The 25,764-nt window shown below is 40.3% G+C and overlaps 1 protein-coding gene across 3 annotated transcripts; it reads right to left on the bottom strand.

The window, feature by feature from the left end:
- Positions 1–9,969: 9,969 nt before the first annotated feature.
- VMA21 (vacuolar ATPase assembly factor VMA21) lies at positions 9,970–25,420 on the bottom strand. 3 transcript variants are annotated; one of them, XM_053580430.1, is made up of 4 exons: positions 25,346–25,420; positions 20,892–21,089; positions 14,855–14,964; positions 9,970–14,117 (listed from the first exon to the last, which is right to left on the bottom strand). In XM_053580430.1, exons 2-4 carry the CDS (start codon positions 20,999–21,001, stop codon positions 13,975–13,977), a joined length of 363 nt encoding a protein of 120 aa, XP_053436405.1. In that variant the 5' UTR covers positions 21,002–21,089; positions 25,346–25,420; the 3' UTR covers positions 9,970–13,974. The 3 variants fall into 3 exon arrangements, with proteins under 3 accessions (XP_053436405.1, XP_053436406.1, XP_053436407.1); XM_053580431.1 differs by having other exon boundaries at positions 25,245–25,366; XM_053580432.1 differs by lacking the exons at positions 20,892–21,089; positions 25,346–25,420 and adding an exon at positions 20,636–20,805.
- Positions 25,421–25,764: the final 344 nt, after the last annotated feature.

Raw genomic sequence — 25,764 nt, 5'->3', positions numbered from 1 at the left:
TTTAGGAATTAAAAGTCAACATACCTTTGAGGTACCAGTTCTTCAGCCTACTAAGATATGCTTGTGATCAGGGACACTGGGCCCACTCGAAACATTCAGGATACTCTCCCTGGCTTCAAGTCACACCTGCTTGCCAGGCGAGGTATTTTCAGGTTCCAAGGACTGAGGTGGACATTTTTGGAAGGTCATCATTCTGCCTACCACACCATATAACATAACTGGTATGGACTGAATTTTGTCGTCCTCTCTCTGCTGCCTCCGCCAAATTCATACATTGAAGTCCTAACTGCCACTACCTCAGAACGTGACTATATTTAGAGGTAGGGCCTTTAAGAGGTAATTAAAGTAAAATGAAGCCATTAGGATGAGCCCTGGAAGAGACGAGGTCACAACATGCACAGAGGGAAGGCCATGTGAAGACACAGAGAGTACATCTACAAGGCCAAGAGAGAGGCCTCAGAAAGAACCAATCCTACTAACACCTTGATCTTGGACTTCTAGCCTCCAGAACTGGAAGACAACACATTTGTACTGTTTAAGCCCCCTAGTCTGTGGTATTTTGTTACAACAGCCATGGGAAACTCATATAGTCACCTAAACAAGAAAGCTACCGTCCCATCCAGTTCATAGGTTCTGCTAATATTCAAGGGGAAGAGAGCAGATTGGGAGTGGGAATCGTGGGGGTTACCTTAGAATACTTCTAACCAGAGGTGGCAGTCCCCTTCTGACCCTTTGCCCAAATCATTTGAAAGAACTGGTTTAACCCTTCTTGCTTGTTCTATTTTACTGAACTTTCCATTTATTTCCCACTCAACTTTTTATCTTAATTCTAGTTGGTCCAAGTGGGCTGGAGGGAGGGTGAGTAGAGTGGAGGATGAGGACTGTCTCTAGCTAGAAGCAGCAGACATACTGAGAAAAAATGAATGATGCTCTTAGCCCGTCCTACATACAATCGTTATGAAAGAAATGGAATATAGAAATGTGAAGAGACTTCATTTTTCACAGCCCCGAAGTTTCGTTTGCTATTGTGAATATTTTTAAGGCAGCAATATCTGGCTATGCAATATACGTCTTTCTTTAAAACGCATATTTTTATTGTTTATACATAGCTGGGAAAATCAGATTCTGTTTCTCCTCGAATTCTTCTTGTTTACGTGCATATTAACAGGCCAGAGCTGAATGCGATAACATTGCTGATAACTGCAGAATCGCAGCAGCACAGCAAGAGAAAAACAACTGCTGGGTCTTCCCAGGCCCAGGTCCGCAGGACATGTCATGAGAATTCTATGAAACTTGCTAACTGGAAAAATCCTGACACCACCTCACCCACGAAGGGCACATTTAGATGCCTGCTGCTTTGCTTGTGTGCAAAAAACTGTATATACAACACTGAGGCGGGTGGGGATGCGTGAGGAAGGGGTGTTTAGCGCTACAAAGCGAAGTGCAGAGCTCTGGGAACACAAGGCGACAGATACAGATAGCAGAAAAAGATAATGACACTACTCTAACCATTGTGGTGGTCTTCCTAAGGTAGAACTGACAAAATTTTGTGCAGGGGACCTATATCAGTATCTTCCCACTTACTAAGGGCTGGCTGAGCCTTTGGAGGGTGTCCCCACCCCCAGACCCTGCCCTGTCCCAATGCTGCCATTTCTTCAGTGCTCCAAAGGGCATGACTCCCATTCCTCTATTCATATTTACATCTTGGTCTGTATCCGTATTTACATCGATATCCACATCTATCAACATACAGTCATACATATATACATGGACTTACTCATTTAGCAAATCTGCTGAGCCCCACAGCGACATTTCCAGCAGCCTTGCCAGCATCAAGCCCATCCCTCAGGTATGGGTATTGATTGGCCTATGATAACCAGTATGATCCTCTAGTGACTGGTTTAGGACTGGTCACTTTTCCACCAATGGTTGGCACTGCCTGGCATAAGTGACTAGGCATGTGGCCTGAATTAGTCCAGAGTAAAGGTATGTTCAGTAGGTGGAATGCCGACTGGAGCCCCAGAATGGCTGCAGCCATTTTGTCATCATGAGGAAGGGAAGTCTGAAGATATTGCTAACACATTGAGAAGGTACAGAGAGTAACAGTAAAGCAGAAACCCTAATTAAACCTATGCATTAGCCCCATCCTTGGCCTTTTCTAGTGCTTAAGTCAGTTTAACTGCATTTTCTATTATTTGCAGTTGATCAAGAGTATCCTTACTAAGACAAGGGCTAGGCACCAAGGATTCAGTGGTGAATAAGAAAGTACCTACTCTCCTATGCTTATGTTTTGGTGGAAGTGGATAAAAAAAAAATTTCACCCAGCCTTAAGTGTTGTAACAGTGATGGGGAACTCACTACTTCAGGGCATCGGAGGTGGCCTCCCTGAGGAGGGAACAGGAGAATTGAGACCTGAAGGAGGAGAAACAGGCAGGTATGAGAAGGTCTGAGGCAGAGGAACAGCTAATGGGAGTGAGTGTGGGAGGTTTGGGGAACATGGATTAGTCCAGCAGAATGGCAAATGTTGAGCAAAGGGGGATGGGAATGAAATGAAAGCTAAGTGACCTGGCTTGTAGGCCATGTATGGAGTTTGAATCTTCCTCTGAGTGAGATGGGGAGCTACCGGAGATTTTGAGCACAGGCATGGCATGTTTGATCTACTAGTAATATTTTCAAATGAACGACTTTGTGGCCAAATGACTCCAGGAGCAAGAGTATCAAAAGCCACTTAGAGGCTCTAGACGAGGAAGCTGGCTTGGCCCCAGATGGGAGCAGTGAAGGTGGTAAAAAGTACACAGATAACATGGTGTGTCATTTACAATATCTGTGGCTTTGGGGCAGCTAGGTGCTGCCTTGGAAGGACATCAACTGAGTTGCCAGGGTGTCAACTACTCTCCGCCTGCATCCTACACTTTCCAGGTTAACTTCAAAGCCTCTTTAATGCATGCAATAGTGTGGCATATTTTAAAGTACAGAGATGTAACAGCTGAAAAGACAGGAGCTTGGGGCCAGCCGAGCCCCAGGAAACCATCTCTTGTTTTCTCCATCACTTCCTCTACTTTTTTTTCTTTATTATTAAAGTTTATTTTTCAACAGTTAGGTTAGGTTTGTAAGGTAAACAGACACCGAGGTTGATAGGGAAAGAAATGCTGAATAGTCAAAAGAAACACTTAAAATATTTGAATTATTAGAGACCTTATACGTCTCATTTTGAAACAATCAAACAAACAGGCTAAATAGAAAGGAATTCCTCAGAAATACTCACTAAATAATATACTTGTTTAAAAATTGTACAGGCTCAAAAGTCAATTAAGAAATTGCTTACTTGATTACTGAGAAAAACTCAGTCTGCTTTGTAAGTTTCTGCCAATAGAACTACTTCAGTTATAAAAATGGATCCTTCAGGTGTAAAAAAGTAGTTTTTTAGGTTACTAGAAGAAAAACTGTATAGAATTTTCAAATGTATTAATTATATGGTAACATCATCATTGATAACAACAGCATAAAAAAGCTATGTTGGTATAACTGGTCAGGATTTGAAAAGCTGTCCTTGTAGTAACAGATTTAATACAACAAACCAAACCAAAAGGTCAATACCAATTTTATCCTTATTTTACAAATAAGGGAATTGAGGCATAGAGAGCTTAAGTAAATTGCTCAGTTTAGGAAATAACAGACCTACAGTTGAGTGTGGTCTAGAAATGAGTCCAGGATTTTAACAAGAATGTATGGTGTATAATAACAAAATGTTACAGTATTGTATATATTTTAATGCCGGAAATACAGGCTGTTTTTGTGCTTGTATGTACCTTTCACAGTGTTTGTTATAGACACAGACAATTTTGTACTTGAAAATAAAGTAGTTTTAATATACTCACAAGCTTCTGTCTTAACTTCAAAGATCACATGTGGCCAGTTTTTTTTTTTTTTTTGAGACAGAGCCTCAAGCTGTCGCCCTGGGTAGAGTGCCGTGGCATCACAGCTCACAGCAACCTCCAACTCCTAGTCTCAAGCGAGTCTCCTGCCTCCGCCTCTCAAGTAACTGGGACTACAGGCACAACGCCTGGCCATTTTTTGGTTGCAGCCATCATTGTTGTTTGGTGGGCCCAGGCTGGATTCGAACCTGTCAGCTCAGGTGTATGTGGCTGGCACCTTAGCCGCTTGAGCCACAGGCGCCAAGCCTTCTTTTTCTTTTTTTTAAAATGAGAACTCTAATAAGGAAAAAAAGATTACCTTTTAAAAGTGAAGGTAATCTTTACTTAAAAATAGAGATCTTTTCCAGATATTCATCCTTTCTGTATTAAAGATTTATGTTATTAAATCAACAGAGTCATAGAAAAGCCTTTTTTAGGGAAGTAGTTTTGCAAATCATTTTCCTACAAATGGAGTATTTATGGTCCCACATTTGGTAAATGCATAAAAGAAAAACCAATGTGTTCTAACGAACTCAATGAATTAACTAGGGGGGTTGGGCCAAAGGCCTTTGGTGAATAAACACGGAAAAGGTCAAGAAAATATATTCAACATCAATAAAGCACAAAGATAATTTTATTTATTTATTTATTTATTTATTTTCTTTGAGACAGAGTCTCAAGCTGTCCCCCTGGGTAGAGTGCCATAGCATCGTAGCTCACAGCAACCTCCAACTTTTGGGCTCAAGTGATCCTCTTGCCTCAGTTTTTCTATTTTTACTAGATACGGGGTCTCACTTTTGCTCAGGCTGGTCTCGAATTTCTGAACTCAAGCAATCCACCCGCCTCAGCCTCTCAGAGTGCTAGGATTATAGGTGTGAGCCAGTGCCCAGCTCAAAGATAATTTTAAAGTAAGGGGTTAGTAAGGATTCTCATAAAAGCCAGTGGAGAAAGTGGCTGACATGTATTGGAGAATGAAACAATGTTTGAGCACATGTTATTTGTCTGGAGAGATATACTAGCCATCTAAGATCTGGTTCTTCCATCATAAGGCTTACAACACTATAGCAGTTTTGCCTATAAGAAACACTATTCCCTTTTTAGGCTATTAAACTAGGAAGTTCCAAATGAATAAGCCTCTCTACTGCAAGTGTTAGAAATATTAATTTCTAAGGGATTTTGGAAAATGGTAGGCAAATTTGTGGCATGTGTTCCTACCAGTAATGCTGTTGTTAAAACACTGAATTGGGCTTGGCACATGTGGCTCAAGTGGCTAAGGCACCAGCCACATACACCTGAGCTGGTGGGTTCAAATCCAGCCGGCGCCTGCCAAACAACGATAGCTGCAACAAAAAACTAGCTTGGCATTGTGGCGGGCGCCTGTACTTCCAGCTACTTGAGAGGCAGAGGCAGGAGAATTGCTTGAGCCCAGGAGTTGGAGGTTGCTGTGAGCTGTGATGCCACAGCACTCTACCCAGGGCAACAGCTTGAGGCTCTGTCTCAAAAAAAAAAACAAACAAACAAAAAAAAACACCATTGAATTGAACTCTATAAGGATATGAGTGGAACCCATCAATAACATAGGAAAGCCAGAGCTACAGGTAAACCAGGTCATGACTCAAGTTCTACAACCAGGCTTTAATACCAACATCTCTTGGAGTCCCAACAGTAGCAAGCGATGTTTGGCATCTGGCCTGGGATCCAGTTTAGGGCAATTGACACAAGAAGTGGTTCCCATTTCCTTCCTCTTACTGTCTCAATCCTGGCTTCAACATCACATCTTTTTTTTTCTTCAGATTTTGGCCGGGGCTGGGTTTGAACTCGCCACCTCCAGCATATGAGGCTAGCACCCTACTCCTTTGAGCCACAGGCACCGCCCCAACATCACGTCTTTTACTATAGAGCGTTTCTCTATCCCAAACCTTATCTTTGTTTGTTTTAGATCATAGTTCTTCAACTTTGTTACTGCCTCAGTTGGTAAGACTCAATGACTTTTGATATTACAAAGCAGTAACATACTGTAAACCACTCCAAAAAAAAAAAAAAAAGAGAGAACATTATGCCAGATAATGAAAAACACAGTCAGCAATTGCCAGGTATGGAAACTTTTTTTCTCCACACTCATATTTGTTACCATCAGAGGGAGGAAAAAGTAGAAACAGTGATTACGCATAAGGTCCCAGAAGAAGAAACCCTTCTGTCCCCTTATAAAATGAGCATGTTCATTCTGAAAGTATATTTATAATATATCTTTAATTTTCAAAAGAAAGGAAATATAATTGTCAAAAATTTTTACATAGGTCATGTCTTTCTTTTGGGGGTTATGAAGGATCAATTTTAACAGATAGTGTATAAATTACAGAACAATATTCAAAGAAATTCTAAGTAGATCTATAGCACTTTAGAAAATAATAGTACTGCCTGAGGAGGGTAGAAAAGAATGATGGTTACACATCACCGAAGAGAACTGGCAATTGAGAGGATAAGTAATAGCATGTCAATAGATGATCTGTAAATTTTAATATAGTTACAGGATTTGAATTCTCAGGTACCTAGAATGACGTTTTTCTTCAAATATTTATGGAACTGGGGACTAAGAGTACTTTGAACACTTCCTCTACTTGTGAAACCACAGACTCACATAAACTCCTGCTAGATTTTCCTTCTCTTCACAGCAGTAAGGATTCCAAATCAGGGAGAGGCATGGCAGGAGCAGCAGTGGCCATTTATAGGCATACATCGGTTGTTTCTAAGTTGGTCTGTTGGTTGTTCCTTGTACTTCAAACTTTTCATTCAACATAATTCATTAACACTGCAGCAAAGTCAATGTGGATTATCAGGGATCTGGTAAAAGTCTCACTTTACCGTCAATATAACATTATACAGGATTCTACCTTTGCCTTAAAAAGTGTGTGCTTAGCCATCACAATTAGGGAAGAAAAGGTGATCAAGGGTATCCATATAGGGTCAGAAGAGATCAAACTTTCACTCTTCACAGATGATAGTATATCTGGAAAACACCAGGGATTCTACTACAAAACTCTTAGAAGTGATCAAGGAATACAGCAGCATCTCAGGTTACAAAATCAACATTCATAAGTCGGTAGCCTTTTATATACACCAGCAATAGTCAAACTGAAAAAAACAGTTAAGGACTCTATTCCATTCACAGTAGTGCCAAAGAAGATGAAATATTTGGGAGTTTATCTAACAAAGGATGTGAAAGATCTGTATAAAGAGAACTATTAAACTCTAAGAAAAGAAATAGCTGAAAATATTAACAAATGGAAAAACATACCATGCCCATGGCTGGGAAGAATCAACATTGTTAAAATGTCCATACTACCCAAAGTAATATATAATTTTAATGCAATCCCTATTAAAGCTCCACTGTCATACTTTAAAGATGTTGAAAAAATAATACTTCATTTTATATGGAATCAGATAAAACCTCGAATAGCCAAGACATTACTCAGAAATAAAAACAAAGCAGGAGGAATCACGTTATCAGTCCTCAAACTATACTATAAATCGATAGTGATCAAAACAGCATGGTACTGGCACAAAAACAGAGAGGTAGATGTATGGAATAGAATAGAGAACCAAGAGATGAACCCAGCTACTTACCGTTATTTAATCTTTGACAAGCCAATTAAAAACATTCAGGGGGGGAAAGATTCCCTATTTAACAAATGGTGCTGGGTGAACTGGCTGGCAACCTGTAGAAGACTGAAACTGGACCCACACCTTTCACCATTAACTAAGATAGACTCTCATTGGATTAAAGATTTAAACTTAAGACATGACACTATAAAAATACTAGAAGAGAGTGCAGGGAAAACTCTTGAAGAAATCGGTCTGGGTGAGTATTTTATGAGGAGGACCCCCGGGGCAATTGAAGCAGCTTCAAAAATACACTACTGGGACCTGATCAAACTAAAAAACTTCTGCACAGCCCAGAACACAGTAAGTAAAGCAAGCAGACAGCCCTCAGAACGGGAGAAGATATTTGCAGGTTATGTCTCCGACAAAGGTTTAATAACCAGAATCCACAGAGAACTCAAACGCATTAGCAAGAATAGAACAAGGGATCCCATCGCAGGCTGGGCAAGGGATTTGAAGAGAAACTTCTCTGAAGAAGACAGGCATGCGGCCTTCAGACTATGAAAAAATGCTCACCATCCTTAATCAAAGAAATGCAAATCAAAACTACTTTGAGATATCATCTAACTCCAGTAAGATTAGCCCATATCACAAAATACCAAGACCAGAGATGTTGGTGTGGATGTGGAGAAAAGGGAACACTTCTACACTGCTGGTGGGAATGCAAATTAATACATTCCTTTTGGAAAGATGTTTGGAGAACACTTAGATATCTCAAAATAGACCTGCCATTCAATCCTATAATTCCTCTACTAGGTATATACCCAGAAGACCAAAAATCACATTATAACAAAGATATTTGTACCAGAATGTTCATTGCAGCCCAATTCATAATCGCTAAATCATGGAAAAAGCCCAAGTGCCCATCGATCCACGAATGGATTAATAAATTGTGGTATATGTACACCAGGGAATATTATGCAGCCTTAAAGAAAGATGGAGACTTTACCTCTTTCCTGTTTACATGGATGGAGCTGGAACATATTCTTCTTAGTAAAGTATCTCAAGAATGGAAGAAAAAGTATCCAATGTACTCAGCCCTACTATGAAACTAATTTATGGCTTTCACATGAAAGCTATAACCCAGTTATAACCTAAGAATATGGGGAAGGGGAGAGGGAGGGGAGGATGGGCAGAGGGAGGGTGGTTGGTGAGATTACACCTACAGTGCATGTGAAACTTAGTAAATGTAGAATATAAATGTCTTAACACAATAACTAAGAAAATGCCAGGAAGGCTATGTTAACCAGTGTGATTGAAGTATGTCAAATGGTATATAAAACCAGTGTATGATGCCCCATGATCATATTAACATACACAGCTATGATTTAATAATAAAAAAAAAAAGTGTGTGCTTATGGGGCAGCACCTGTGGCTCAAAGAGTAGGGCACTGGCCCCATATACCGGAGGTGGTGGGTTCAAACATGGCCACGGCTAAAAACTGCAAAAAAAAAAAAAAAGTGTGTGCTTATTTCAGGCTATGTACAAATGTCTTCAAGTCCAGCATTCAAAATATACGTGTAAGAAAAAAAAAAAAAAAAAACATACATGATGAGGCACAATTCTAAATCTCTAGCAGTGGTTCTCATTCCAGCTGCATGTCAGATCACTACCTGTTCTACAGACTTCCCGGCCACCCCTGCTAGACATTATGATTCAAAAGGTTTGGGTTAGGTGTGGGCAATCTGTAGTTTTTAATAAGTCCTACAAGAAGATCCCAGTCAACATTTAGAGCTACTGTTCTGTGGTTTCTGTGATGCTGGGAGTTTCTGGAACATCTCATAATCCGTATTTTTTGATGCTAAGATGTCTCAAATGTTTTTTTGTGGAATGGGATAGTATTTATTAATAAGACCTACCTGGAGTCTCATACAAAAAGGAGCTGGAGTAAGTGCAATCAACAGGCACCTAGAAGAAAGAGGGTGCAGGGTCATGAGACGGCAGCATGCGGGATAACACTAGGAATTCCCTATCTCCATCTCTAGTTAGCCACAAGTATTTCTCACCTCTCCTTTAGTAGTATTTAAATCGATTTGCTCCTAAATGATTTTAAAAGAGCTACAAGGCAAGGAGCTTTCTCAAGCCTATTTATCACCAAATTCTGACAGGCCCAACCCAGATGGAGTATAATCAACCCTTCTGATCCTGGCCCCATCCCTCTACACCCACAACCAGTCAGAGCATCTCTGGTCTACATTGTCTGCATAAAGCTTATCCTTGACAGCTCCATATATAACCTACATGCTACATAGTAGAGAGAGGCAAAAAAACAAATATTTTTTTAAAGCTCTGTATTGTATCCTACATGTTATAAACAGATAGGCAAATAAACATTTTCTTAAAGAACAGAGAGGTTAATAAAAGTTATTAATTGAATCAAGACACATCAAAGTGGCATTACGAACACTTTTTTTTAATTACAACAGAATGGTAAATTTATACAAATTACAGACTAGGATATAACAAATACAAAATCCACCCAGATAACGGTTAAAAAAACATCATTTACAAAAGTAAATCTGATTCAAGTGGCTGAAGAACTCAAGCCCCCTATTTGGATAATTACAGGTGGCTTGAAATGCAGCACATCTAAATCCTCCCCTAGTCAGTGCACTAGTCAATACTATGGCACATTCAATGACTCTAGTGATTTCAAGGTTCTAACACATTTAGCACCGACATCAAGAGACATCTCAAAACAAGTTCACTATGCAAAACTCACATGAGAATGTGTGAACGTTCTTTGCAAACCGTAAGGTGCTGTGCAGATGTTGTTAGATATTGCTATTATTACTGTTCAATGAAATTTCACTGAATGTGGGGCAAAGGAAGACTACTCTGTATAACTGACAAATATGACTTACAGAACATCTTCAAAGGAATGCAGATATTACTCTGAAGGGCAAGTAGCAACAACACAGGCAAGGAAAGTGTGGCCAGGGTGACATCAAGGAATTCCCACCTATTTTGTGGAATATACGAAGGATTCAGCTATTCAAAGATTATGTGTAGTATTTATTTCTTGTTAGGTTCCCAAGGTCTCTGAAAATTATTATATATTTTTTTGCAGTTTTTGGCTGGGGCTGGGTTTGAAACCGCCATCTCTGGTACATGGGGCTGGTGCCCTATTCCTTTGAGCCACAGGCACTGCCCCTGAAAATTATTTTTTAAGGTGACTCTTTACCCCTGAAAAAGGAAAAAAGAAATCTTGTCAAGTTATTAGTATGCTATTTCAGCCCAGCTCTTGTAAAATTATCATAAACATGGGAGTCCGAGTTTACAGCTGTATGACCCTGGTGGACATTACAACACGCTTTATAGCAGGGAAACCTGCCACTAACCTAAGACAACTGACAGATTCTGTGCCACGGTCGGACCATTTATCAAATGAGCTTAACAGTAGCTTACAACTTCTTGTGAGTATAAATAATGAACATGAACTTGTCCAGAGACAAGAAATACACACCAGAGGGGTTTGAAACAGGATAGCTTTAAAACAGGATTTAAATTCTTTGTTTCATGTACCTCAGGTTTACTCTTTCTTTGGGTATAACTTATTCCTCGGGTATTCTAACTATATACATAAAATTTATATGAAAATGGAAAGTAAACACCAATCAAGTCAGTTAGTTGCTTCTTTTGGCAAAACTGATGAAATCTGTATGATGAAAACATTCAAATCGCTGTAAGGGATTTCTGTTAGATTCCTATGAAACACAGGGACTTTTTAATGGCAGGTTAAATTTCTTCAACAACAACTCAAAACCAAATTCCACTGTTACATGTAGAACGGTTTCCATTTGAAGAGCTAATGACATCAGATGCATTGTACAGCACACTTTTCATTTTTCAGCACAACGGAGAAAAAAAGGATTAAATTCTGGGGGTAAGGAAGACAACATTTTACAGTAAATAGGGTTAAATCAGTAGCTTGGACTGATACTTCAAGTTATACTTCCTAACTGAGGTTATTCTTACAATTGGTTTTCAAACAATAGTGAACATATCGCTACCTTAAAACATTTGTAAGAGTTCATCTGTCGCTTTCCTTTCTATACATCTTGAAGTATATACACTGTGCAAGAACAAGTGACACATCTTGAAAAATATATCTATCTGTTGAATACTGAATGTTATTTACCACAGTTAAGAACAACAGCAAACTAGTGAGCTAACAGTTAACCAGCCAGGGAAAAACTGCTTTGAAAACACGCCTATTTGGAAATAACCCTAAATATCGACCCTAGCACTCAATTTTAACTTGCAAACACTTGGTACTTTTTCCAAGAGGAAATTATAACTGCTTCTACATGTATCCCTGGTTTAAATATTGTTGGAAAATACCACTATCATTACTTACTCAGCAATATGTTGGAAACGAAACAAAATAATTCAACATTGGATATTAATATTTTACAAATAGTGTATGATCCCAAAAGTAAAGAAAGAACTTCGAGTGTACATAATACAAAAAGAAATTAGGAATTAGGTGTACAATTCTAAATCTTGACAGGGCCTCTTAAGAGTGGACCATTTAGAAATCTACCACACAATACTATCGAACTCAAACATTATACTAAAATCGTAGTCTTTACCGAACAAAGACTCTTTACATTTAAAAGAACTGCAGAAAGACATTTAAACTGTACACAACATTTAACTGTAAGCAAGAATTAGAAAGAGTGCTATAATAATCATACTGATCTTTTATTTTCTCAACAATTAAATAAACACAAATGCCTACTTGACTTTTAGGTCTAATCAACTATTCTCTTTACTTCAGTTCCACAACATAATAATAAAAGTGAACAAAAACAAACCAGTAATGGCAAACACTTCAGAAAGAGCCACTGTCTTAGCATTATTGTTAACAGGGAATTTGAGTTTTATAGAATCAACTTTGAGTGTGTATCAAACCAACATTCGGAAATGGCTCTCGAAGATGCATACACAATATAAACCAAAACAGTAGTTATCTTCAGGTGGCAACCTTATGGGGAGTTTTCATTTTCTTCCTGATTATGTAATCTTCTAGTTTTCTAAAGAAAACATGTATTATGGTTTTGTAGTTAAAAAAAACACTTATGGGGAACAGTACTTTTAGATTGCACACAACTAGTACCAAATGGCTAGAAAGAACAGACTGAGGATACCCACATAAAATCAGGGTTTTTCGGGTTTTGTCCATAAGAAAGGGCCTCAAGAATTATTTAACCAAATACAGTAGAACTTCTATAGTTGACCACTCAGGGGACTGTAACAAAATGATCAACAGACAAGAGATTACCAACGTAAGCAACCAGGCCTACTTTACTGATACCTACATGGGGTACATGCCTGGTCTATGAAAATTAGGTCAACTTAAGGAGGCGGTCAATGTGTGTGTGGGGTATTAACTATGGAGGTTCTACTGTTTGTGTGCAGGTTATACAACTTATCTCTGTTTAAAAAGACCACTAGACCAGAAATCCAGATGAGAGTATTTCTTGAGTGATAAAAATATAACACGTTTTCAAAATCGTTTATATTCCCAGTGTATGCAAAATAATCACATTTAAATGTATACACTGTCATATCCACTACAATAAAAACACAGCAGGAAAAACTATTTTAAATGGAGCTCCCCGCAAACATTGTAATTGAAGCGTAACTTCAATGCTGAATGAGGGAGCAAAGCATAGCAATGAAAAGTTGGTCTGAAAAGCACAAAGTGGGCCTGCAAGCGTTCTTTAAGAAGCAGGCTGAGCGCCAGAGCAGCAAGCTCTTTGCTTTGCTCTAGATTCTTCAGGACATCAAAGTCTTTTTATGTGAATAGGCATGATTTAACCTAGTTTTCCCATAAAATAATGTAATGAAAGATTTCTACTGACTAGGGATTACCCTTTATGTGAAATTCCTTAGTGATATTCAGATTAACTCCAGTGTCCACAAGTTAAGCACCTTTCCATAGGAAATTAAACCCCAAATCCAAGGGCCTGGTATTTTCATGACAGTGAGGGAAGCGTTCCAGCACAAAATAAAGTTGAGATTTGCTACACTGTGCACATCTTAATGCATCCAGAGTAAAATCAAAAGCAACTGTAAGTCAAAATGCTCTAAAAATGTCTGTTGTAAGATAATCAAATTATTTCCAGAATAATGTGCAACCAAGTTAACATATTCATTTGTAACTAATTTAACTTTTCCAAATTCTCATTTGCAAATGCGACTCATATAGTTAAAACCAATTACACAAATTATTGTATTAGAACGAGTAAAATTTATACTATTCAAATGTGACTCCTTTAGACTGATTTTAACATGTTCTTTCAACTTTATTCAAATCAGCAATGTCCCCTTCCCCCAGCATTTGCCATTTTTAAAAGATCAATTTAATGCTATCAAAAGGTGACATTCACTTTAATCTTGTTTTCCTTCACGCCACTGTCGTGAACCTTCATTCCAGGCCACATACACAAAGAGAGCCAGCACCACATGGACAGCGACCACTGCAACAATAGCAGCATAAAAATAGCTGTCCCTATTGGACATCCCAAGGGCACCTATCAAGAGAAGAAAGTTTCCATTTTACTCCAAAACTTACCAAAGTACAAAAAACAAAGCATAATAATTCCTATTAACTATATTTCTCTTTTAGATTTCATATTAATATGAGGGTACATCATAGGTTACATCATTTACATGTTAGGTAAAAGTCCAAGTTGTAACTGAGTCCTTCACACAGATGGTGTGCCATATACCCCTATATTGTGCCCAATAAGTGAGAGCTTCCCAATCCCCTCGGCACTTGATTTTAATTTATTTTTTTCTCTCCTGTGGGCGTGTAGTTTCCATCTACTGGTCAGGCAGTGAAAAAATAAAACTCTGGTAATGAATCAAATAAGACTTGAGTGTCTTTTATAAACTAAGAACATTATTTTAAACAAACTCACAATTATAACTTCATCCAAGGACTTTAACAATGAAAAGGGGACTTCATTTTATTTTTCTTCCATTACCTGACACTAAAAGTCCATTTCCATAATCCAACCCCTACTCTCAAAGAGATACTAAAAGATCTGAAAGCTATTTCACAGAATACCATAAAAAAGGATGCCAAGTTGAAAAAAGTGCCGAAAAAGCTCATTACATAAAGACTCATTATGAGCAATGTGGTTTTTGAAAAGCAAAACAGAAGAAACAAATAAGAAAACCCACTTTACAGATATACAGAGGTCATAAAAGCACACAATCTTAAATTGACAAGGGGAAAATGTCTTGTTTATGGGTCTAGGATTACCTTCAAATATGTAAGATTTAGTCGCGAAATACAGCCCAATAGGAACAGTGATCATTAAAGCTGTGAAGAACAGGAGCGTCTTCAGGGTGGATGCTAATGAACTTTCATTTCTGGAATAAAGTTAACAAAGAGAAAAATCAGAACCTGCATAGCCATAGCCAAACACTGTCACATCCCTAACAGTATAAACATCCATGAGATGCTGGAAAATCTGTCCCTTGGAAGCAGTGGCAGGGAGTCATAATCCAAAGATCCTAGAGACTCAGCTGTGGGCAGATGGAATTTCTTCAGCTGGAATATGGGGTTACATCATCACCTTCGAGGGACTGTCATTCAAACCCAGTGTGAGAGAAAATATTTCAGCGCTCCAATCAGCAGAGGAGCTGGGAGAACAAACCAGGCCAACAAATGTCGTGTGCCAGATGCTGAAATTGGACTGTTGGCCCAAGGAAGCAGCATCCACGCTACGCTGGTCCCAGAGCTGATGAGACACCAGACACTGGACCACCAGAGAAGAATAGCCCAGCAGGCGAACCGCTGTGCCCTTCCCCTCTGAAATAGGAGCTTCTGTCAAGGAATACCCAGTCCACAGAGCTGCTGACACTAAAAGCCGCTGCTCTGTTCACCTGGCCTGGAGGAGACCAATTAGCCCAGCCAGTGACCAATACACCCACCCCCACTGGAATAGGAGCTTCTGTCACCAGGAAAAATTAAAGCTAGAGGGAATACTTCCAAACACATTTTATAATGCCAGCATCACCTTCATACCTAAGCTAGACAAAGACTCAGCAAGAAAACTATATGCAGATGCATATTTGGGACGAGAATCCTCAATAAAACATTTTCAAATTGAATTCAACAACGCGTCAAAAAGATTACATATTATGACCAAGTGGGATTTATCTCTGCCATGCAAGGCTAGTTTAACCTATGCAAATTAATCAATGTGATACATCAAATTAACAGAAAGGAAGATAAAAACCACATAACGTTCTCAATTAATGCAAAAAAAAAGCATTTCACAAAGTTCATTATCCTTTCCTGATAAAAACTCTTAACTGTTTACACATAAAAAGTGTGTCAACATAATCAAGGCATTTATGAAAAACCCACAGCTAACATATCCCATGGGAAACAATGCAAAGCTTTTCCACCAAGATCTGGTATAAGGCAAAGATACCCACCCTCATCATTTCTATTCAGCATAGTACTGAAGCACCAACAAGAGAAATCAGATAAAAAAAAAATAAAAGGCATCCAAATTGGGACAGAAAAAGTGAAATTATCTCTATTTGCAGGCAATATGTTCCTATACAGAGTAGACATAAAGTTTGTGTGCAATTCAAAAGAGTTCAACATAGTAAATTGCACATGAACTTTATGGACACACCATATGTAGAAAACTGCAAAGATTCCACAAAAGAAAAAAAAACTGCTAGAAAGAACAAATAAATTAAGCAAAGTTGCAAAGTACAAAATCACCATACAAAAATCAGGAAGCATTTCTATGTACAATTACCAGGCTGAAAAAGAAATCGAGAAAACAATCTCATTTATAATAGAAGTTAAAGTAAATACTTAGGAATAAATTTAACCAAGGTGGTGAATGATCAGTACACAGTATGAAGTATACAGTATACGGTACAAAAGTATAAAACACTGATGAAAGAAACTGAAGATGACATAAATAAATGTAAATATTCCTTCTGTTCAGGGATTAGAAGAATTAATACTGTTAAACTGTCCATACTACCGGGCAGCACTTGTGGCTCAAAGGAGTAGGGTGCCGGCCCCATATGCCGGAAGTGGCGGGTTCAATCCCAGCCCTGGCCAAAAACTGCAAAAAAAACACAAAACAAACAAACAACAACAACAAAAAAAAAAAAACTGTCCATACTACCCAAAGCAATACACAGATTTAACACAATCTCAATCAAAAGGACAGTGGCATTTTCATAAAAATAGGGGAAAAATCCTAAAATTAACACAGAACCATAAACAACTTGAAATAGCCAATTCAATACTCAAAAATAAAAAAGATAAAAGCATTGCACTTCCTGATTTAAAATTACATTACAAAGTTATATTAATCAACAGTCTGGTACTAGCTTAAAAACATATACCAATGAAAGTAACAGAGAACCCAGAAATAAATCCAAACATGGTCAACTACTTTTTGACAAGAGTACCAAGAAGACAAAATGGAGAAACGATAGTCTCTTCAATAAACAGTCCTGGGAAAATTGGATTTCTACATGCAAAAGAATGAAATTGGACTCTTACACCACTCACAAAAGTCAATTCAAAATGGATAAAATAACTAAAAGTTTTAAGACATAAAACTTCTAGAAAAGAACATATGGGGAAAGTTCCTTTACATTGGCCTTGGCAATATTTTTTAGTTGTCAGAACAAAAGCTCAGGCTACAAAAGCAAATAAGTAAATGGGACTGCATTAAAGTAAAAAGCTTCTGCACAACAAAGGAAACAGTTAAAAACGTGAAAAGACAATCCACAGACTGGGAAAAAGTATTCCCAAAACATGCATCTGATCCAGGAATTAACTCAACAGCAGAAAAACAGCCGTATTAAAAAATGAGTAAAGCACCTGAGCAGACATTTCTCCAAAGATATAAAAATGGCCAAAAGGTATCTGAAAAGGTGCTCAACGTTACTCAGCATCGGAAATGCAAAGTAATACCACTATGAGCTACTAACCCCACACTTGTTAGGATGGCTATTATCAAGAAGACAAAAGCTAACAAGTTTTGGTGAGGGTATGGCATGTATTTTTAGACTGGGGCAGCCATTACAGAAAACAGTATGGAGGTTCCATAAGATGTTAAAAACGGAACTGCCATACAACCCAACAATCCCTCTTCCTATACCCAAAGGAGATGAAACTACCACCTTGTAAAGATATCTATAGTTATCTATAGTTCTGTGTTCACTGTACCATTATTCACAATAGCTAAGATGTGAAAACCTAAGTGTCTTTGACAAACTGAGTATGTAGTGAAATATTATTTGGCCTTAACAAAGGACACCTGCCATTTGCTATAACGTGGATGGACCTTAAGGACATTATGTTAAATGAAACAAGCCAGATACATAAAGATGAATACTGCATGGTCTTATATGTGGAATCTAAATAAAAAAGATCAAATATACAGGAATAGAGAAGGAAGGAGAGGAGAAAGTGGGGAGAGTTAGGATCAAAGCATACAGGCTAGAGTTCTAACTCTACAAAAAGAGGAATACAGGTGATAAAATTATATTGCATTGGGGATTTTGGTTACGTAAGTAGATTTAACTGCTATAGTCACACACACACACACACACAAAAGTGAGATGATAGATGTATTAATCTGCCTAATTACAGCAATCATTTTACTATCTATATATAATTTTTTTATCTATCTATGTATATTCTATGACATCATGCTATAAACCTCAAAAATACACAATAAAATTTATCTTTAAAAAGACTTACACAAAAAACCCTCAAACAATGGCCAAAACATGTAATATATTCAATATTATTGCCACATGTCTATCTCTTGATTACATGCCCTACACATGTGAGAAATTATTAATAAATGCTTATTGCTGTAAAAGAAAAAAAAACTTTACTATTTTCACTTGGCATGAATCTTTCTGCATACTTCAGTTTGGTTATTACTGAGCTATAAAACTATTATCTAAAATAGATAAGCTCCCTTAAACTGTTTCCCAGTAGTAAATTTTTACAGAAATTTATTATGTAATCTCCATAAAGAATGTGAGCCTGGACTACAGGACCTACAGAAAATACAAGAACAGTCGCTGTTTGGCCACTTCTTTAGCACTTGACCTATTGTGTTTCTGTGGTGAATAAAAGTATGTTTTAGATATGCAACTTTCAGACTATATAACTTGATAAATGAACAAATCTTTGAGACTCCAAAGAAAAGGAAGGTTAACTTATTATTTTGTTCTTTATCTCTTGAATATATAAGACCTGGACTGGCTTTTAAAAAGTTTATTACTGAAAAGATGATGTAACACCACAAAATGATTTAAGTAAATAAAACCACTTATAATCCTACTACCCCCAAATTACTTTTTCTTTTCTACATGTTAATTTCGAGTCCCAGTGGAATCTACACATAGCTGATATTCAATTCCACCTCACTTCTCTCTTTACCTTAAATTTCAAAAATATGACTACTTTTCTGGGTTGTGATCTCATTAAAAAAGGACTAAGTATAATAAAGTCAAAGTTAAGTGTACAAACTTTTAAAAACTAGAAAATTTTGTCTAGTGTTCATTGGACATAGTCTCCTTGGCTTCCAGGCACAGCAGCTGTTGGTTCTTCTGGCACAAGCCAGCTTGGGTGGAATCAGTGGTTAATTCTAAAATGAAGTAACTGGTGTTAATTGATTTTTTCCCACCTTTCTCTGTTTGGGTGCTACCAAGTGGAGAGTTATTAGGAACGAGGAATGGAAAGGGCCAGAATTAAAGTTGTCCTCAATCAAAGGAAAAAGTTCTGGATGAACCTTACTGTGCCCCCACTCATAACACCACCTAGAGCAGGCATCCTCAAACTTTACAAACAGGGGGCCAATTCACTGTCCCTCAGACCGTTGGAGGGCCGGACTATAGTTAAAAAAAAAAAAATCTATGAACAAATTCCTATGCACACTGCACATATCTTATTTTGAAGTAAAAAAAAAAAACACAAAACGGGAATACAATCACACCGCTTCATGTGGTCCACGGGCGCAGTTTGAGGACGCCTGACCTAGAGTTTTCCCACTCCATACAAACTTCTGCAGCAAACACTGAGCAGACAGAGCCATCCACATTCCCCTTTGTGCCAAGCAAGACTTACAACAGAATTCTTTCTCGCACTGCGAAGATTTCACTGCAAATTCCTTTAGGAAATTAGAACCCCTCTAGGAGGGCTACAGTGTATTCTAAGCATATCTAATAAAAATATCGGTGGCTATCCTCATAAGTGAATAGTAACCTAAACTAATACACTGACATTGTGGGGCATATAAAAGATCACAGGGCGCAAAAACTCACTGTTTTTGGAGTCAGCAAGCTTGCTCAGATGGCAGCTTCAACACTTACTAATTTTGTGTTCTAATTCTGTTATCTCGGGCAAGTTACTTACCCTGAGTCAATAAAAACAGGAAACTAATCAGACAAATTAAAAATGCAGATAATGTATGTTAACCACCTACACTAAGCTTGGCACGCAGATCTCAATCAATGGTAGCTAACTCCCTCACTACTGCCCTGCCTACTGGGGTGGGTGAGAATCCCCTGCCCTCTCTTGGACTCCTGCTCAGCCACCAGGCCTCATTCTGATTCCCCCAGTGAAGCAATCCCACACCGAGAGACTATTTTCTTCCATCATTCATTCATACAGCAAACATTCATTATGCCCCAACGATGCAGGCCCTGTAGAGAACAGGAGATGAACTTGGCCAGATTTCTGTCCTCAGAAAGCTCACCCTGAAATGGGGAAACTAATGACAGCAAGGTAGCAACACAAACAACGGGAGAAAGTGCTAGGTCAGGAGCAGCACGAACTGAAGGCCCACTGATCTATCCCCCATGATCCTAAAAGGTCGAGGCCGGGTGTGCAAACGCCGCAAGCCCTAACCTGCTTTCCATCTCCCCAACCCTTCAGCTGGACTCCACGCCCACCCCGTTCTGCTACGGCCTTCCGCATGCCCTGCTCCAGGCTGGGGCCGGACCGCTTCGCGGTCTGGACCCTGCTCGGGGCTACCTGAACTCCGGCTGCTGCAGCGCGTTCAGCGCCGCTTTATCCAGGCGCTCCATGGCGTCGCCGTGCGGGTAGCAGGCTCTCAGTAGCGGGCTGGACTCGGCGTCCGCGCTCAGCTACACCGGCGCGGGACCGGGCTTGGCGGGCCACGCCGGAATTGGGCCGCTGTACGCAGGCGCGGCGCAGAGCAGTGACGTGCAGCTGCGGCCGGCGCAGGCGCAGGCGCAGCCGGGGGGGGAGGGGCACTCACGTGACTTACCGGTGGGGGCTCCGAGGAGTGCGCCCTGCCGGGAGTTGTCTACGCTCAAGGAGCAGGCCGGGCGAGTTGCCCAGCCACTCCACGTTGAGCCGGGACTTGCCGCGCAACATGGTCTTACTGGTGGGTGGGTGTAGCCACCACCCCGAGTTCGCGTGCACACCTATTGTCCTCGTCTTGATCGCTGTCGCCGAGCTGCGTCTGCGGGGATAACCAAGCAGATGAGCCGAGAGGAAAGACTATCAGGCATGCGGCTATGGTGCTAGGCAACGGAGCGGATTCCAATGATGACAACAACAACAACACCAAAAAGTAGTGCACTGTATAACTCATTAATTACTGCCCGCATGGAAGGAAGTCCAGTCGTTGGAAGCTGGGAGGAGTTAGTTGAACACTCACCCAAGTTCGTAAAACTACAGAATGTCAGAGTTGAAAGAGCCCTTGCTGAGAGTGACTGTTTCAGGCCTGTTGCCAGTGACCCCAACTTCCACTTAAAAGTTAAAAACATATTTTGCAGCTGTTCAGCTGCCAATGAGACAATAGGGACTCAAATAGTAAGGACAGATGGGCCTCCGGGGCCTGCGCGATCTGAGAGAAGTATAAACGAAAAGGGTGCGTAAGCCTAGGGTCAGGCTTGACAAACTTAGGTTGCCACTGGCGGCTAAGAAGAGGACAGCCCTTAAATGGCTAACGCCTGGAAAGGGCCGCTGACCACACATCTATTTTCTGCACCACAAGGATACAAAGACCACTTCTGAAATGACTTAACCAGCAGTTTAGAGGGGTGGAAAAGGCAATGGACTGGGCAGGAGGAAGACCGGGGGTTTTAGTTCAAACTTAGTAATCCCTCTCTGGGATTCACCTCATTGAATAAGAACAACCTAATGTAAGAACTAGAGACAGAACTAGAGAGAACCTAGCTCTGGGGTAGGCAAACTGGCCAGCCAACCAAATAGATACAGCCTCCCGCCTGTTTATCTACAGCCCCCGACCTAAGAATGTTTTTTCCCATTTTAAATAGCTAAAAAGTCAAAGTAATATGTGGCAACACAGGAAAATTATATGAAATTCAAATCTCAATGTCCATAAATAAAATTTGGGGGGCAGGCGTGGTGGCTTACGCCTCTAATCCTAGCATGCTGGGAAGCTGAGCCAGACGGATTGCTTGGGTTAGGAGTTTAAGACCAGCCTGAGCAAGAGCAAGACCCCGTCTCTATTAAAAAAAAAAAAAAAAAAAGGTGGCTCAAAGGAGTAGGGCATCGGCCCCATATGCCAGAGGTGGTGTGTGGCAGGTTCAAACCCAGCCCCGGCTAAAAACTGCAAAAAAAAAAAAAAAAAAGAAAAGAAACAGAAAAACTGAGGCAAGAAGATCACTTGATCCCAAGAGTTTGAGGTTGCTGTAAGCTATGATGACACCACGGCACTCTATCCAGGGTGACAGAGTAAGACCCTGTCTCAAAAAATAATAAAATAAAAAATAAAATAATAAAATTTTGGAACCTAGCCATGCCTATTAGTATTGCCCACAAGGCAGCGTTGAGTAGTTGTGAAAGAGGGAATGGTCTGTAAAGTCCAAAATGCTTACTCTCTGGCTCTTTTACAGAGAAAGTTTGTGGGCATCAGCTGCAGCTAACAACCCATAGTTAGGTCCTTGGACCCCCTTGGGACCCATAAATGGAATAATGGTGGTTCTGAGGACAATTTTTAAAAACCTAATGAACGTATTTACTTGTTTTAAGGCATTGAAAGCTACTTAAAATATCACCTTTTTTATTTGGGGCATTAATTCCATCACAATGAGTTTATCCTGGTTATCTCAGAAGAAAATAGTATGTACAAATTATTACTAAAATAAAATAAGCAATAACATACTAAGCATATGAACTCTTTTAAAACAGAATGAACATGAGCGGAGGGATCTTTGCTCTGTGACTTTATATATCCCCGGTGCCTGGAATCGGGCCTGGTATATGGTAGACGCTCAATAAATATTTGTTAAATAAATGAATTGGGTCCACAGGAGGACAAAAAGCAAGAGTTCTTAGTGGTAAAATCAGGAACAACGTACAGAATTGTGTTAGTTGGCTGGAGCTGCCATAACAAAGTAGCACAAACTAAGGGGCTTAAACAACAGAAGTTAGTTATCTCTCAATTCTGGGGGCTGGAAGTCTGAGATTAAGGTATCCGCAGGGTCGGTTCCTTCTGAAGGCTGTGACAAAAGGATCTGCCAGGCCTTTCCCCTAGCTTCTGGTGGTTTGCTGACGATCTTTGACATTCCCTGGTTTATAGAAGCATCCCTCTGATCTCTGCCTGCATTTCTCCTTAGATGACCTCCCCACATCTGTATCTGCATTCAAATTTCCTCTTTATATAAGGACACCAGCCATTGCATTAGGGGCCCTCCTTACTCCTGTATGACCTTAACTAGTTACATCTGCAATAACACTACTTCCAAATAAAGTCACACTCTGAGGGACTAGGGAGTTAGGACTTAAGCATATGAATTTGGGGGATGGGTGAGCACCCACAATTCAAACCCATAGCAGTAGTCTAAACTCCCTATTGCATACATAAGGAAACCATGGCCCAGAGAGGGGCCATGACTTGCCTGAAGTCACACATATATTTCCTGGGGCCTAGCTGGACTCCTGACTCCCAGGCCAGCACTTTTACACCGTCATGTGTAGCTATTCATAAATGAGATTTGATGTGCAGCAAAATGCCATACATCTAACCTAATTTACATATTGTTTGTTTTTTTATAAATTGAAGCTCTTGTACCTCTTTTTCTTGCTGACTTACACACCCTACCAACATTCCCTGTGTGTGTACTGAGCTAGAGGGGGAACTTTCAGCTTGTAAGAGAAGGAAAGAATTTAGCCACCACTCTTCCTCTTAAACAAAGCCCTGAAACCACCTATCTGCAGCAGCTGCTAAAGAATTAGAGGCAAGTGGAATCCAAACAGAGCAGTTGCCATGGGAATGAAATAGCATGGCAGCGCATGTGACCATTACCGAGAAATCCATAGTAGTGCCTCAGTTATTCTCCTGAGAATAGAAACTGATTCTCAAACTGAACGAGCCCCAGACTTCCTTAGTTGAGGAAACTGAGAGCTAAAGATGGGAAGTGACTTGCCCCTAATTTCCCGGGTCAGCGAGATGATGAGAGAATTTACAGTTCTTAACTCTCAGCCTAGTGTTTTCTCCACCACATGGTTGTAAACTCGTACTAACCCAGTGACATGAAAAATATACCCACAAAGTTAAGTTTTGCAAATATCCTCCCCCAGTTTGCTTTACTGACCCACAAAACCATAGTCTCCAACAGTTCTCTTTTGTGTGGCTGGTTGTGGGGCTGGATGGGACAACCATGCTTGAAACACCAACTGATACTTTACAAACCCTAGTTGGGTACAGCTTGGTATTTTTAAAACTAAGACATAAGAAAAATAGAAATAAACTCCACTATACAATACAAAACTCAAAAAAAAAAAAAAAGCAAGAGAGACAGTAACTCTGGCTTCTCTGTAACACACAGTGTGATGTCTTTTTTTAAAAAAATGGAAATTGGTAATATATGCTCTGATTAAAAAACATAGTTCCACTCCTAGAGGAAGAAAAATGGGTCTGAGTTAGAGGTTATTATAGCAATAGTAAAAACCACCACTGTCAAGACCCCCTGGACAATGAACTGAATTTTACTCAAGGGTCTTCCTCACCTCACATTGGCCTCTGGCCACCACTGTTGCCCTAAAGTACATGTCTCGTGCTTCATTATACTAATCATGTTCACAGTCCCTACAATTTATACTACTCCCATTTCACAGGAGGGAAAACTGAGGCTGAGAAAAAAATATGGTGAAGACTTCATAATGCCCCTTATCTCCTGATGCTCAATCAGTTGCCATGTTTACTCAGGCAAACACTTCCTGATCTATCTACCAAACAACTAAGCTGTGATTTTAGAGCCAGTGAGGGGCCTTGCTAAAATAGAGCCAGAGAACGCTCAGAGTCCACGGCTCACCACTGTTATCGCCATGGACTTCTGGCAAAGGAAAAATAGGCACCGGGGAGATTGTGAAATGGTCCCCAATACCTGCCCATCATGGTGTGGGGTAAATCTAGGGTCCTGAGTGCCCTGGCACACCAGTGGTTTGACACAAAAAGAGGAAACCGGTTCGTGTGGGGTGGCAGGGCTCCCGTTACCAACCCCAAGGTGAAGGATCCTGGCCCAAGTGCTTTCTAGATGGGCCAGCAACCACAGACTACTGTACAAGAAGAGGAACTAGGCAAGGCCACCCTGAGGATTGACATGGTGACAGGGCCACCCCACCCCATCCCCTCCCAGATATTTACACGTTGTGCTCCAAAAGGGCCAGGCTTTAAGAGGGCGCCTGCAACCAGCTGGCTGAAAGAAAGCGCGAGTATCAAAGCCGAGAAAGCGGGCCGAGGCTCACCAAGACTCAGAGCCCGGGGTTCGGGTGCCTCAGCCCTAAGAGATGGCTTTCCACACGGTCTTCCTTAGCGTCAAGGGGGCGGGGCGGGACGCTGCCCCTCTCCAGCTCAGGGTGCAGTGATTGGTCCGGAGCTGCGCGTCTTTCTTGTCGGCAGAGGGCGGGGGCTGGCAGGCCAAGCAGCCCCGCCCACCCACCTCCCAACTAGGAAGGGTCTAGGCCTGGGGCGCTCTGAAGTCCCCGCCTTCCCGCCGCTCAGGCAGGGGCCAGGGTGGAAATCCAGGCCTCTAGCTCTCCATCTCGTGAAGGCGGGTACCTCCCGCCCCAGCTGCTCTTCCAACATTCATTGAACAAAATAAATACATAATGGATGCATGAGTGAGAGAGTGGGAAAAATCCAAGGGAAAACTCAAAAGTTCTTG

Source organism: Nycticebus coucang, chromosome X (genome assembly GCF_027406575.1).
Source record: "Nycticebus coucang isolate mNycCou1 chromosome X, mNycCou1.pri, whole genome shotgun sequence".
Taxonomy (NCBI): Eukaryota; Metazoa; Chordata; class Mammalia; order Primates; family Lorisidae; genus Nycticebus; species Nycticebus coucang.
This window is presented reverse-complemented; position numbering and strand designations above follow the sequence as displayed.

Bases quoted from the DNA above. Each gene is read 5' to 3' on its own strand.
- VMA21 (XM_053580430.1), bottom strand. From the start codon at position 21,001: ATGTTGCGCGGCAAGTCCCGGCTCAACGTGGAGTGGCTGGGCAACTCG. The intron at 14,965-20,891 runs GTAAGTCACGTG...ACTTTATTCCAG, and splicing joins ACTCCTCGGAGCCCCCACCG to AAATGAAAGTTCATTAGCAT. The intron at 14,118-14,854 runs GTAATCCTAGAC...TTCTCTTGATAG, and splicing joins TAAATCTTACATATTTGAAG to GTGCCCTTGGGATGTCCAAT.